The sequence below is a fragment of the Lissotriton vulgaris genome, chromosome 6 (genome assembly GCF_964263255.1).
Source record: "Lissotriton vulgaris chromosome 6, aLisVul1.2, whole genome shotgun sequence".
Taxonomy (NCBI): Eukaryota; Metazoa; Chordata; class Amphibia; order Caudata; family Salamandridae; genus Lissotriton; species Lissotriton vulgaris.
This window is the reverse complement of record NC_141694.1, coordinates 417599202-417613744: the sequence shown is the minus strand read 5'-3', so window position 1 is coordinate 417613744 and position 14543 is coordinate 417599202. Positions and strand designations below refer to the sequence as shown.

At 45.8% G+C, this 14543-nt stretch overlaps 1 protein-coding gene and 1 pseudogene across 2 annotated transcripts in view; one reads left to right on the top strand and one right to left on the bottom strand.

Annotated features, from left to right (window-relative positions):
- The window catches only part of LRRC1 (leucine rich repeat containing 1), a 517165-nt gene that overhangs the window by 178345 nt on the left and 324277 nt on the right, over nucleotides 1-14543 (bottom strand). For both annotated transcript variants that reach the window (XM_086926433.1, XM_086926434.1), the window contains exon 5: nucleotides 11549-11605. In XM_086926433.1, the coding sequence (XP_086782559.1) occupies nucleotides 11549-11605 (57 nt within the window). The remainder of the gene's footprint in view (nucleotides 1-11548; nucleotides 11606-14543) is intronic.
- Nucleotides 2602-3685, top strand: LOC147707413 (G1/S-specific cyclin-D1 pseudogene; annotated as a pseudogene).

Sequence of the window (14543 nt, the reverse complement as noted above, 5' to 3'; positions counted from 1 at the left end):
GTGGCTTAGAAGTAGACTGTTTCAGGGTAGGGTGGAGTGTCAGAGTGCAGTGGATCAGAGTAGATTTGAGTGGCTTAGAGTCGTTTGGGATAGAGTGAAGTGGTGCCTAGTAGAGTGGGATAGATTAGAGAATGAGTTTAGTAAAGTTGCAAAGAGTGGAGTGGTACAAGTAGAGTGCAATGACAGCCTAGATTGGAGTGCGGCAGAGAAGAGTGCAGTGATATGGTATAGAGTGGAGTAAAGTAAGGTAAAGTGGAATATGCATGGTGTGGTAGCGCTCTGCCATTACAGACAACACATCTTCAATTGAAATGACCATTGCATTTGCACAGACATACAGTTTTACTGACATACGTAGACAGCGCACAAACGATAATGTGTGGAAATGTCATTACCTCATGTATTGATTAGTTTTCATCGTATTAAAATGTGTTTCCAACACACTTCGTTTCTCCTTATTGTCTTTTCCCTAGCTACTATCCTCTCTCCCCTGAATCTCCCCCCCCCCTGCCTGATACTCAGCCTACCCCCCTGTCCTTTGTGCCCTTTGACTAAGCACTCCTCCTCCCCTTGTTGGGTAAAGATCCAATATTTATACTCTGGAGTCTCAGCGAACCCGCTGAGTGAGTCCACTGCGCCAAGGGAGCCACTCACACTTGAGGTATGGTATGACACCCCTTGCCAAAGCACTCTCTCTCCCTTTTTGGGGAAGGATCCAGTGTGTAGGCCTTGGAGTCTCAGAGACCCCTCTGAGAGAGTCCACTGTGTAAAGGGAGCCTCCCGCAAAAGAGATAGGGAAGTGATACCACAACCCCAGGATCACAGCTGACTGGACATTGGACGTTGCCTTGACTCGTCAACCAGTTTGTGTCCCAGTCACCCTTCCCCTCCTCTTCCCATGCTGTGCCACTCACCCTCCCCTCCTCTTTCCCGCCTTCATTACCTGTCTACTTCCCCTGCTCCAACCTCCCCCCCCCCCCCCCCGAATCTCTCACCTTGCCTGCTGTTTCCCCTTACGTATTTGTGCTTATTGTTTATCTCTACCTTACAAGTAACTATGTTGCCATGCTCTAAGAACTGTGTAACCTTTGTAACGATGTAACCTGTAACTATGATCTGATGCTCATGTAAAGCGCTCCGAAACCTCCGGGTCTAGCCAGCGCTATATAAAACTTTAAATAAATAAATAAATACCCTCACTCTAAAGTCTGAGAAAAACAAGCATTTGCAATGCAATGGTCTCGGCATCATTAAAGGTAGAGCTATTGGCATTGCTCATGACATTTTTTTTCTTTAAATCAAAAATAAATGGGCATTGTCATTAACATTGCCAATACACAGCACTCTGCACTCAACAGCACTCACTACTCTGCACACTCACTACTCTGCACCCTCACTACTCTGCACCCTCACTACTCTGCACCCTCACTACTCTGCACCCTCACTACTCTGCACCCTCACTACTCTGCACCCTCACTACTCTGCACCCTCACTACTCTGCACCCTCACTACTCTGCACCCTCACTACTCTGCACCCTCACTACTCTGCACCCTCACTACTCTGCACCCTCACTACTCTGCACCCTCACTACTCTGCACCCTCACCACTCTGCACCCTCACCACTCTGCACCCTCACCACTCTGCACCCTCACCACTCTGCACCCTCACCACTCTGCACCCTCACCACTCTGCACCCTCACCACTCTGCACCCTCACCACTCTGCACCCTCACCACTCTGCACCCTCACCACTCTGCACCCTCACCACTCTGCACCCTCACCACTCTGCACCCTCACCACTCTGCACCCTCACCACTCTGCACCCTCACCACTCTGCACCCTCACCACTCTGCACCCTCACCACTCTGCCCCCTCACCACCACTCTGCCCCCTCACCACCACTCTGCCCCCACCACCACTCTGCCCCCACCACCACTCTGCCCCCACCACCACTCTGCCCCCACCACCACTCTGCCCCCACCACCACTCTGCCCCCACCACCACTCTGCCCCCACCACCACTCTGCCCCCACCACCACTCTGCCCCCACCACCACTCTGCCCCCACCACTCTGCCCCCACCACCACTCTGCTGCACTCACCACTCACCACTCTGCACTCTGCACTCACCACTCTGCACTCACCACTCTGCACCACTCACCACTCTGCACCACTCACCACTCTGCACCACTCACCACTCTGCACCACTCACCACTCTGCACCACTCACCACTCTGCACCACTCACCACTCTGCACCACTCACCACTCTGCACCACTCACCACTCTGCACCACTCACCACTCTGCACCACTCACCACTCTGCACCACTCACCACTCTGCACCACTCACCACTCTGCACCACTCACCACTCTGCACCACTCACCACTCTGCACCACTCACCACTCTGCACCACTCACCACTCTGCACCACTCACCACTCTGCACCACTCACCACTCTGCTGCACTCACCACTCTGCTGCACTCACCACTCTGCACTCACCACTCTGCACTCACCACTCTGCACTCACCACTCTGCACTCACCACTAGGTAGAGATAATACTAGCACCCTAGCCCGCTCACTGCTTTCTTAGTATCGCGGCAGCAGCAAGCACTGAATGGAGCTCTCTCACTCACAGGACAGCACGGGCACCCCGCACCCCCTCTCAAGAGCAGGCACCGCGCGCCGGGGGAGACATGGAACATCAGCTGCTGTGCTGCGAGGTGGAAACCATCCGAAGGGCTTACCTGGATCAGCACCTCCTGAACGACAGGGTGCTGCACACCATGCTGAAGGCGGAGGAGAACTGCCCGCCGTCCGCTTCCTACTTTAAGTGCGTGCAGCGTGAAGTGCAACCCTACATGCGGAAGATCGTGGCCACCTGGATGCTGGAGGTTTGTGAAGAGCAGAAATGTGAAGAGGAGGTGTTCCCATTAGCCATGAATTACTTGGACAGATTTTTGTCGGTGGAACCGCTGAAGACAAACAGATTGCAGCTGCTGGGGGCTACCTGCATGTTCGTGGCCTCAAAAATGAAAGAAACCATTCCTCTAACGGCGGAAAAACTTTGCATTTATACTGATAACTCCATCGACCCGACGAATTAGTGCAAATGGAGCTGTTGACGCTGAACAAACTCAAGTGGGACTTGGCCTATGTCACCCCTCACGATTTCATTGAACATTTCCTTTCCAAAATACCCCTCGGCGAGGACACGAGGCAGATTATCCGCAAGCACGCTCAGACTTTTGTGGCACTCTGCGCGACAGACATCAAGTTCATTTCCAACCCTCCCTCCATGATCGCGGCAGGCAGCGTGGCAGCAGCCGTCCAAGGTCTTCACCTCGGCAACACCAACAGCTTCCTCTCCTACCAGTGCCTCACGCATTTCCTGTCCCAGGTCATCAAGTGCGACCCGGATTGTTTACGGGCCTGCCAAGAGCAAATTGAATCGCTGCTAGAATCCAGTCTGCGTCAGGCACAGCAACACAACGTGTCAGAGCGCAAAAATGCTGATGAAGAGGAAGGCCTGTCCTGCACTCCCACCGATGTGCGAGACGTGAACATTTGAAGGGACTTGTGGAAGTCATTTGCTGGCCTACACAGTAGTGGAGCATGGGCGTAGGAGAGGCGCCGACTGATAAGCCCATATGCCTCGTCCTGCTCACTCAGAGAAACCCCTTTTTTCACCTGGGCAGTTGCATCAGTTAATGTAGTAGATTCTGCCTGTGCAATGTACCAGCGTGTTTGTGATTGGGTTATTTGCTGTTGTGGGTCTCCAATCACGCTCCTACATAGTTTCTGAAAAAGCTTTCTTAGTATCGCGGCCGCCCCGGAAGTCAGGCACGGTCGCCTGTGACGGGGGCGGGGCCACGTTCAGACCGGAAGAGGAGGCAGGCGGAGTCGTTGCGTCTCGCGGCCCGGGGCTCCTGTGAGCGGTGTAAAGCCCCGGGGCCGCGCCAGCAGGAGGTTGGGCGCCGCGTGCTGAAGGTAAGTTCCAAAAGGCTGGAGCGCGATTGGTGCACTTGTGTGTGTATGCTCGTGTGTGTGTGTGTATGTATGTGTGCGACGGTGATGGCGGGGGAGGGGGGCCTCGGTGCACTTGTGTGTGCGCGTGTGTGTATGAGTCAGGGGTGGTGTCTCTGTATGTATGTATGTGCGTGCGTGCATGGGCGCTTGTGTGTGTGTGTGTATGCGCATGCGTGTGTGGTGCTTGCGCTTCCCAGGAGACAGCGCCTGGCCACAGCGCGCGTTCCAGTTACAAATCGCCTGGAAGGATGCGCGTGGCCAGGACTGTCTCCTGGGAATGATAGTCGCTGACAAAAGATCTCGGCGGAGACGCGCTTCCGCGCGTTGACGCCGAGACCTAAAAAGTAACCCCAAGCTCCCTGGAAGACAGATTCTCTCCATCTTTGAATGCACAGCAAATGTGACAAGATAAGAACAAGATTTCAAGGCATGTTTACAGAAATTCAGTACTGCCAAAAGACAAATAAAGCCAGCAATTAGAAAGCAAGCAAATGTGAGTAACAAACCACAACGCCAGTGGTAAGCAATGGATGGAATGCATTCCCAGGGAAACTTTCAGAATGTTCAGGAGATTTCATCAGCAAACCAAACAGCTGCTTTGGCTGGTAGGCTTTGACCTAAAAAAGTCCCAAATCACAGGCAGGTCACTCACCTGTTCTTTCTATAATTAGGCTAGGTTCAGAATGATTTCAAATGTGAATGGAGCGGCTGCACTTCTGATATGGGGCTAGAAGTAGACTTTCATAGGAAAAAAAGACAAATACCAAAAGGAGAAATAATGGATTTTATTTCTGGTGGCTCTCGTGTGACACAATCTTTACTTTACAGCTTGTGTGGCATTTTTAAATATTATGTCTCTCAATGGTGATCCTGAAAACTAAAAAGACCCACGATCAAAAATCATTAACTCAGGGGTGTGGAATTCATACGACTCCCAGGACATAATGTTTGGGGTCAAGGGCAACAAGTTTTCATGTGTATTTTGTCCTCGGGACCAGTAGGCCAAACCCCCTGCAGCACAATTCCTTTGGCTGCCAGTTTGCAGTACCACATTATGGATCAGGGAAGGGCACTGTTTGCAGTTAAGGTAATATGTTTGTCCATATGTTAATGCTTTTCAAACTTGTATTTATGGTTCATTAATTGAAAGCCTTTATTATTAGGGTGAGTGCTCTAAGTAAATGTTGTAAGCTCTGACTGCACTACTGTCAGTCGTTCCAGGGTAAACATGTGGATATACGCTTTAAAAGTTTAGCAATAATGAGGCTATGTATAACGCTCCCAAAATGCTCTCTGCTTTGATGCAAATATTTGCAGAAGCTTGAAAGCAAGATTGATGATTCTTTGCTTTCAAAATAAAATGTTCATAAAAAAATTAAAGCAGGAAAAAAACATTTTGCTTTTGTAAAATTTCAGGTACCATTTCTTTGCAGCATCATTTAGTGATGTGTTGAAAATCAGTAAACCAGTTTCAATAAGATTATAATAAAAAAATAAACAAGCATTGGCAAGGCCAGTAGGTCTGAAATTGGTTGTCAGCTTTTTAGTTTTTTCAAAGTGTGAAATGCTTTGGCATGGTTTTATAAAACCTTATTGGTGTGTGAGCTGCCAGGCCCTCACAAACAGTGGCAAAAGCAAAAATTGTTTTTGGTCTCAAAAAGCACACTGCCACAGTAGTTACTGGCACTGAACAAAACTACTTTGTGTGCGGATGTGTTCCTTGTGAAAGAGCAGGATGCTGTCACTCACAGTGAAGCCAGCCGATACAGGGAGATGGACAGAATTTTAATAAATGCAAAAGGTCATGGTCAACGCCAGAGCAAATTCGGGGCTCAAATATTGAAGAAAGTCTCAAACGTGCACCCATGCTATACATCCTTGCATTAAGTGCAGCTATACAGCTTTTGTGAATTCCCAAGAATTTACAGAAGTAGGACAAGAAATAGTACTACTAGAAAATATTTGTGAACTGCTTTTTAGCATTATAACATATGCATGCGTAGAGTTGCTCATGCAAAAATCTTAGTGTTTGCCAGTTCACTTTACCTCCAGCCATTCCCCCCCCCCCCCCAACTCTGGAAGAAGGTTTACGTCTACCATTGTCAGGAGTAAATTTCCAACTTTTCTCAGAAAAGATAAGCGAACAGCTGTTGAAAACCCTTAAAACATGCAAGTTAGTAGATTTGCACAGACTCAAAAGTGCATTCTAACCCTGGAACTATTGCTTACCACTACCTTCAGCCCCAGTATGCAGATCTGCAGAAACGTGGAAACAAATAGGGGACTGAAAGTATTCAAACACTACTATGGTATGAGCCCTGGCATAATCAGAGAGGCTATATCAGAGCTCTTATAAAATGAGATTGCTGCCATAATTTGTCGCCGCACTACATGGCACCAAAGGGACAAGTGGGTTTGTTACAGAACAGGTAGATTTATGAAGCTGCCTCCCCCATGGACAAGTAGATATTTTATTAAATTCCACACCCCAGATTAACTGGACAATTTAACTCAATAATATTATATTTTATTCTTGCAGATTTTAAAATACATCACCAAATTCATTTCAGGTTTGCAGAATCGGCGAACATACTAGAGGGACATTTTCAAATCTCAAAATCTTCCCATTCATAACCTTAAATAATTAGGTATTGCGCTGCAGAAAGATACATGTTTCATAAACTATCTTACCTGTGGGCTGACCTGTCACATTCTGTTACTGTGTGATGCACAGAGCACCATGATCAACAGAGACCTAACAAGAAGCAGTACTGCTCTAGGTAGCACAACAAGCCGAATATTCATTAAACAGTGGGATGGCACGGAGCTCCTAGACTGGGATCTGGTCTACAGTGCATAACATTCTACAAATCAATTACACACTCTCTGGCTATTGCAGTTCAGAGGCCTCCTGGAGGGATGCACTGTTTGCATTTTTGATTAGTTAATCATTAAATTAAATCATGCTTAAACGATTCAAAGGAGAAAACAATGTGGTAATCAGTGCACTGCGAATACTTTAAATACAGTGATTCAAGTCTTTATATATATCTTCCTATAATCGCCCATATTAACGCAGATAGAACTGGAAACGCATGTTCAGAAAATGCAACATAATATTTCATTATAATGCAGTAATTTGATCTGAAACCCCCACCAAAACGAACAAAATGCATTTCTTTCTAGAACACCCAGCCTTTAACGGTCTACAGAGCCCCTCTCCCAGCTGCACCAAGCTTTTCTTCATCAGAATCTATTTTTTCCAATGTACATTCAGTGGGCTTAGGGTCTGACGCTTTTCAATCAATGTTTTTTTCTGACTAGACTCTTTCAGTCAATGGCTTGATACTTTGTCAAGAATAACCTAGAGCAGTCGAGAGAAATAGGTCTCTTTGAAATGAAATAAAAGGAAATTGCATAGAGTTATAAAGCGCACAATAACCGCAGTCAACTAATGCTATTGGCTGTTTGGATGTATCACCCCCACCTCCACTTTAGTGCATGCTTCATTGCACTCAATGCAAGCGGGACTATTTCACATGCCTAAGCCTTTATCTCAGTTGGCTTCTTGTTGCTAAAGAATGCACAAATGCACACATATGCATGCCTTTCTATACACGTTTTAGCACATTAAACCCAGACTTGGCTTTGCAAATGCTTGTTTTACTGGTAACAACCTGTAATAAACTTATGAGCTGATGGAAAAAATCAAACATCTTTGATATCATATGATAATCAGAAGCATGTTCTAATTACGAGGGGCTTAGAATGTGCTTCATCCAGCAAAATAAATTGCTATGAGAAGAGGACTAATATCCAAAGGAATCCCAAATGAAGACAACCACTTTTGAAAACCAAACCTATTCCAAAAACAATGGTGAAGAGAGCTGCAGAGTTAATGGCGACCAGTTGTGAGGCTAGTTGGAAAAAGTGTTTGGCAGTAGGACTTGTAAATTACGCTTGACTTAAGAGAGTAGCATTAATTTCAGCATGGATCCTAGTTGTTCAAGTGACTCAATGTCCCCTTTTCAAACTTTTATGCAGAGCTCTCACTGAGGCCAAAAAATGACGTGTCATTCAAAGACAAGCAAAGCTTTTACTTCTTGAACAATATTATGTCAAGAAGCACTTTTCTTTTGTGGGAACAAAGATAAATAAAATCGATATTAGGAAAAAAGGAGGCCCTGATCCCCAAGATTAGACATGATAATACACAATTAAGGCATGCATTTATTTTCAGATCCGCAAGTCTCCTTTTTAGGTCTCGCCTGAACCAGCGCACATGCGCTGATCTGCGAGGCATTTAGTAAGGGCTTTTCAACGTTGAACACACGCTTGTGCGTGTGCTTAACCTACGATTGGCCTTTCCATACGTCTTTCAAAGAAAGACAGCAAGCAATTGGCCCAAGGCGGGTGCATGTCCCGCCTTCTTTCTGCCCTGGCCTAGGAAGCTCTGGAGCCAGCATCAAAGCCATCTGCTTCCAACTATCGCGCCCGCTCTCGCTCCCGCATTAATTGGAAACAGATGGATCTCCTGCTAGCGCGCGCACACACACACACAACTCCCGTGCTAATCTGCAGCTCCTAATGAAGAGCTAACGAGCGCTGCCAGCGCGCCATCATTAAGGGCTGTTAGAGGCTATTCAGAAAATGCTTACTGCTCTAATTAGCAGCAGCGCAGTGGGCTCCGGGGGTGGAGGCACAGCTTTATATTGGTGATTTAATTACCTTCAAAAACGCCGTCCCATCCATCAATGCTACCACCAAGCACATTTCACTGGAGACAGGTGAACGCCAGCTCGAATGCGGCCCTGGATTATACTACACAAGGGCTTGCCGCAGGCCCCCTCCCCCCAGGCGGCAGCGCTGCGTGCAAGTCACTGAAGGCAGCTAGGCGTAAGGGCGTGAGCAGCCCGCTCTCCGCGGTGCGTGCCGCAAACGAGCAGTGGGGTGTGTGCGCCACAGGCGCCGACACACCCGGTAAGCTTTACATGACCACTGGAGACAGATTCGCCAAATTATGGAATATATAAGAAGCAAAATCGAGAACTAACGAGATGCGTGGACCACAATATCCAAAGAAAAATATCCATTCTTGGACATTCATTTCTCCATTTTCTATTGCACATCCGCTTGCTCTTGGACACTCAAACTACCTTTCTTTCCACAGGGGAAGCAAAAACAAGACCTTAAAAACATAGATAGTGCGGGGTAATCTACAACCATGTGATCTTGATGACTTTTTCGGGAATGTCTATACTGCAGTCAAAGAAGAGGCGAGTAGTCTGAAGTTTGTCTGAATATGGCTATATCCCCACTTTACAATTTACCTTATCACACACCATAGATGTATGTGTCTTTGAACATACATGTCACTGCAAAGCAGTGGCCCTGCGGCTAGGCCAGTGACATCCAGGCATGACCAGCGTACCACAGCAAGGGCCCCGGTGAAATCTTGCACAAGAGCCAGGCCACACCCAGCAGGACAGGGGTAGAGGCAGCAGGCAATGCTGTGTGCCATTCATTGATCACTGCTGAGCTGATGCACAGGCCATAGTGCTCCCAGAGTAGGGCACGTAATTCACCAATCAGAGCTTTGCCCCAGCACCAGGAAGGCACTGTTCACAGCTTCCAAACTTCACAGAGCTCCTTTGGGAGCGTCACTGGCTTGGGTCCCCATTGTAGAAGGCACAATCATTCCCGCATTTTCTCTTACGACTAACACTACTGCAAGCTCATAGATTTAAAAATGTCACAAATGTTAATGCTAAAAAATGGACTGCTCCTGGCTTAGACTATTTTCATTCATACCCCACTGTCCATTGGAAAAGACAGATTTTGCCCAAACTAGCTTGGTATCCCTGATCTCACGCGCGCGCATACAACTCCCGGGCTTGTTGAAAAAGCGGAGACCCCGTTAATCTGCAGCTCCTAATGAAGAGCTAACTAACGCTGCCACCGCGCCATCATTAAGGGCTATTAGAAGCTCCTCTGAAAATGCATACTGTTCTAATTAGCGGCAGTGCGTTTGCTCCACATTTGTATCATTAGGTGCCACTGGGGACACACTGTGACATATCTGCCTGTCAGACCCCGTCCGTGTGCTTTGTGTGTGTGTCAGTTTTTGACTTGATTAGCGTGTTCTGGGTGTGCATCAAGTGCACTTGTGTATTTTTGAGGGGCCCGAATCTGTGTATGTGCTCCTTATGCAGGCACGTCTCAGTAAATTTTATTTGTGAGCGTGCATTGGAGTGCACATTTTGCATTTGGACGTATGGAAGTAGGGTCACCTAAGTGGATACGCCAAATTCACACAAACGTGTTGCATCAGTGCACATCTGCACACTTCACCCCACCGCTCCCTGCTCAAATTCCCTTCGTCTGTTGAGTTACACAGGAAGCCTTACATTCCTGCTTATTGCACCAGATTTTTTCCTTTCCATCCGTAGCATGGGGCGGGGATCGCGTAGAAATCAGATTCTTCTTTTACCAAATGATGCCTATCCCCCATTCTGCCACATATGGGTTCACGCGCCCACGTGGCCGACTTGCAGCATGAAGTTGGTGTTGGAAGAGAGGGGACAGATGCTTCCTATGTTCTCCATGCATTTGTAAGCCGAGGGGAGCTATTTTAACGCAGCTTCACTCAACTGCGAACTGGATGACTTGGACAGTAGGAACGTGCAGTTCTGCCTAAGAGTAGGGTAAACAGAGTCCACTGTTGAATGATCTGGATACCTCAGCGCAACTCGTTCTTCTTTGAAGTCTCTTACATAGTTGCCAACTGGAGGTCTGTCATTTGTGACACCTTCATCCTTTTAGACAACAGCGCATTGTACACACAGTTTATTGAGCACCTACGTAGATGACAAATTAAACTACATGTCCCAGAATACATTCTGCTGCTGGGTAAAGAGCCCAGACTGGCTGAAAGCGTTGCACTTGTCCAGGGCCGGCTTTAGCATTGGTGGCACACATCAATTAAGTAATAGCAATTTTAAAAGACTACAGTCTATGCTGCTCGGATGTATGTGACACATTGAGGAGGGATTTGAAGTGTGACTCCATGTTAAAAGTCCACCCTTCCAAGTACAAATGCAGCAGTGGGTTTCTTAGTACACATGTTTATTTATGTTTCCATGCTGGTGTTCCAATCTCTGCTGCATAATGTTTTATTCATATATAGTACTCATAATAATTATATATGCGTGCTACATGGCAAAATACATACGGTCTCAAAGGCGAGACCTATTGGCTATGCCAATGCTTGTTTGAAGCACATGTTCAGTCAGTATGAATTTCCTTCAAATGAAAACACACAGGGAAAGACAATTACTAATAATTGCTTACATAGTCAAGACAACAATAGGCCTCTATAATGGCCTACTACATGGGAAGAAAATTAAGAATTTGAATTATTAATACAGATTGTGTAAACAAATATAAAAAAGATTGGTCATTAAAGGAAACAGAAAAGGAAGAGAACAGAAGGTCTTATCACAATGTAAAATAAATAGGACTTACTCTGGTAAATAAGTTAGTAGATTTTCTCTTAATTCCAAAGAACCTAGGTTTGACAAGCTGAAAGAAAAAACAATGTATGTATCACACATCAGCAGGATTGAACATTACGAAACCTGTACAAATCACTCCCTCCAGAATCCCCTTGCCCCAATTCCTCCCACTCAAAGAATGTATAGTAAAATCAGATCGCAAAATATTTTTGCTCAAGGATATTTATAAATCCACGGCAGCATGGGTTCATCACACACGTGTCAATACTGATAAAGCAGAATTCACCTCACATCAGGTATTCAAACTGACAAACAGGTGGAAAATGCCTTCAAAGTGTCACTTAACAAAATAAAAGTTTGTAAAACACCCTCATAAAATCTGCAAAATTGCACAAGGACATTAGAATTTACCAGGTGTGAAACAAAGGTTAGACGGATCAAGGGAACGTACAGTGGAGTACATTATTTGGAAAATGCCTTGTAACACAACAATAACCATTTCCCTTGTACCCATGTCTAGTCTACTGTTTGTTGGCTGACTAAATCGCCTTTTGGTTGGTTTAAGACAGTACTGGATATTCATAAACTACTCCGAAATTAAGTGGTTTGGCTCAACAAAGGAAGGCGAAGGGTAAAACCAGACCTCCATGGTGGCACTGCAGATCCACTTAGAGGTAACACAGACCAGAAGACTATAACAGTTCCAGAATATCAGAAAATTGAATACTATTAGGTAAGAAGAAGGTCACAACGCACTTTTAGGAAATGTTCACTTTTTGAATAACTTTGAGAACCCGGTTTAGAGCAAACAAATGTAAGAACCCAACTGCTAAAGTAGCAGGCGGGTGTCTCTTATGCACCTTGCTGCTCTTACCCATCCAAGAGGTAAAAGGCTTAAGACTCATGTTGATGTCAGATGCATTTATGCACACTTCTGGAGTTGCAAAACCCTTAGAAAGATTCGCCTTCTGATGGAGCTCCTGTTCATGAAGGCCTTTAGAAAATGAAACTAGATTCCCTTTATATGGATGATGGATTATAAACTTGCTTATTTATCAATCCTGCTACTGAACTGCTGAAAGACTAATCATACATGACCATTTATCACTGGGCTTATTTGTATACACCAAAGCTATTCAATAGTCCATAGAGACAACCATTCTCCTTACTTCAGCGGTCTTCCTGAGGAAAAGCCTATAGAGATTCAGAAGACTTCTGACCTAGTAAATAAGTCTTCGGAATGTACAGACGCCTGAACTCTGTTTTTGGTGTCTTTGCAGTGCTCCAAGAAAGACCATTTATGCTCCATAAGGTAAAACGCTAGAGGACTCCACGATCTGGCAAGTTAAACTCTGCTAATATTGAACTGAGGCTTGCTGCAGCTGACAAGGAGTTTTTACTCTATTTCCCTTAGTGGAGCCCAAGGACTGCAACTACACTGAAGCTAGAGTTGAGGCCACAAACAGGCAGACTTAAGCAAGGCAGTACTATCCTCCACTACTCCTTAAGTTTAAAATCAACAGAGGTGAGGCAGAGCAGGTAGAAATCCATAGGTAGATAGTGACCCTATATCAATAGTACTCATTACCAGTGGCAACTGACAATCCCGCACCCCCAAAACAAGAGAGCCTTGGTTGCAAAGACACGTCAGACTCTTAACAACATTTCATGGTTTCACCTATAGATGTATGCAATGGGCATAATGGAGGTCCCATTTCAAATGGGGAATTGCAAGCCTGGCAAAAGGCGTTAACGGACAAACTTCAATTAATGTTTGTAGTGAGGTCAAAAAAACAGATAGATTAGATTAATGGGTCAGTCAAGTCACCAGAAAATCGAGTATGTATAGTTTTTGAAGCCATCATATATCCACAGCATACAAAGACTATTGCCAATGTGAGTAACACAGGAAGCATTACAAAACTGGGACCTCAAGAGTAGAACTTACAAATTAGGGGGGGGGGACAAAGGAAAAATATGACTGTCATAACATAACTGATATTCAAATAGTGGCTGTGCGAAAAGTGGTGTATTATATGATGCCATTTTGTGACGTCTCCATGTAATACACTGACAAAACAGTCGTGGGTCCAGTCAGGCTTGTTTGTTAAACCTTGGTTCAGCCCTCTATTTGCTACCCCAAGGATCAGCTAGTGCTGTCAAGCCATTACTTCAGACTCTAATGCCAGGTGCAAGGAACAGCAGGGCAGTCCTTCTTCGATCCTCTCTCAAGTCCAGATGTAGTCTGGGTGACAGGGGTGCCATACTTACGCCGAAAAGTACCTTGAAGGATGGGGCCGTTACTAGTCAATGTGTTACTAGGTCCCCTCCTGCCTGATGACGACTTCCAGCGATGTGTAGCATGAAGCAAGCCCAGAATGTAGTATTCTGCCTACTTCCAATTTGGGAAAATCGGTTTAGCAATTTTTTTCCAATCTCGGTCTGTTTCCAACAAAAAACTAATAGAATAAAAGAGTAGCCCCTCTAATGTGTGTCCACCATTTGCTGTACAATAGCAGGGTTCTATTTGAAATGAGATGAAAAATAAATTCATAAAAACCATTAAAACAAAGGGTATATAATCGCTATGCATGGAAAACGGTGCTAGGCACAGAAAATCCAGGGAGCAATTTTGAGAAAAGCGATGTTTTTAACGATTTCCTGAATAAGGCAAAGAATTCAAGTCAAGCAATGTGGGTGGGCAGGGAATTCCATAACTTGGCAGTTGCCCCGGAGATGGACCACCTGCTCCATCTAATTTTCCGGAGCTGGGCATGGAGACTTTCGTAGCTGAAGAGGATCTGAGTGACATGCCTGGAGTGTACCAGCCAAGAGGGAGGCGAGATGTTTGGACCCTAAGTGAAGGAGAGCGAGGAAGACCTGGCAAATAGCCTTAAAACAATGTGCTTCCTCACAGGAAGCCAATCTGGCTCTCGAATTTGAGCTCTGACATACACTCATTTGAGGGTGTTAAGATCAGGCTGCCAACAAATCTAGCAGTACCA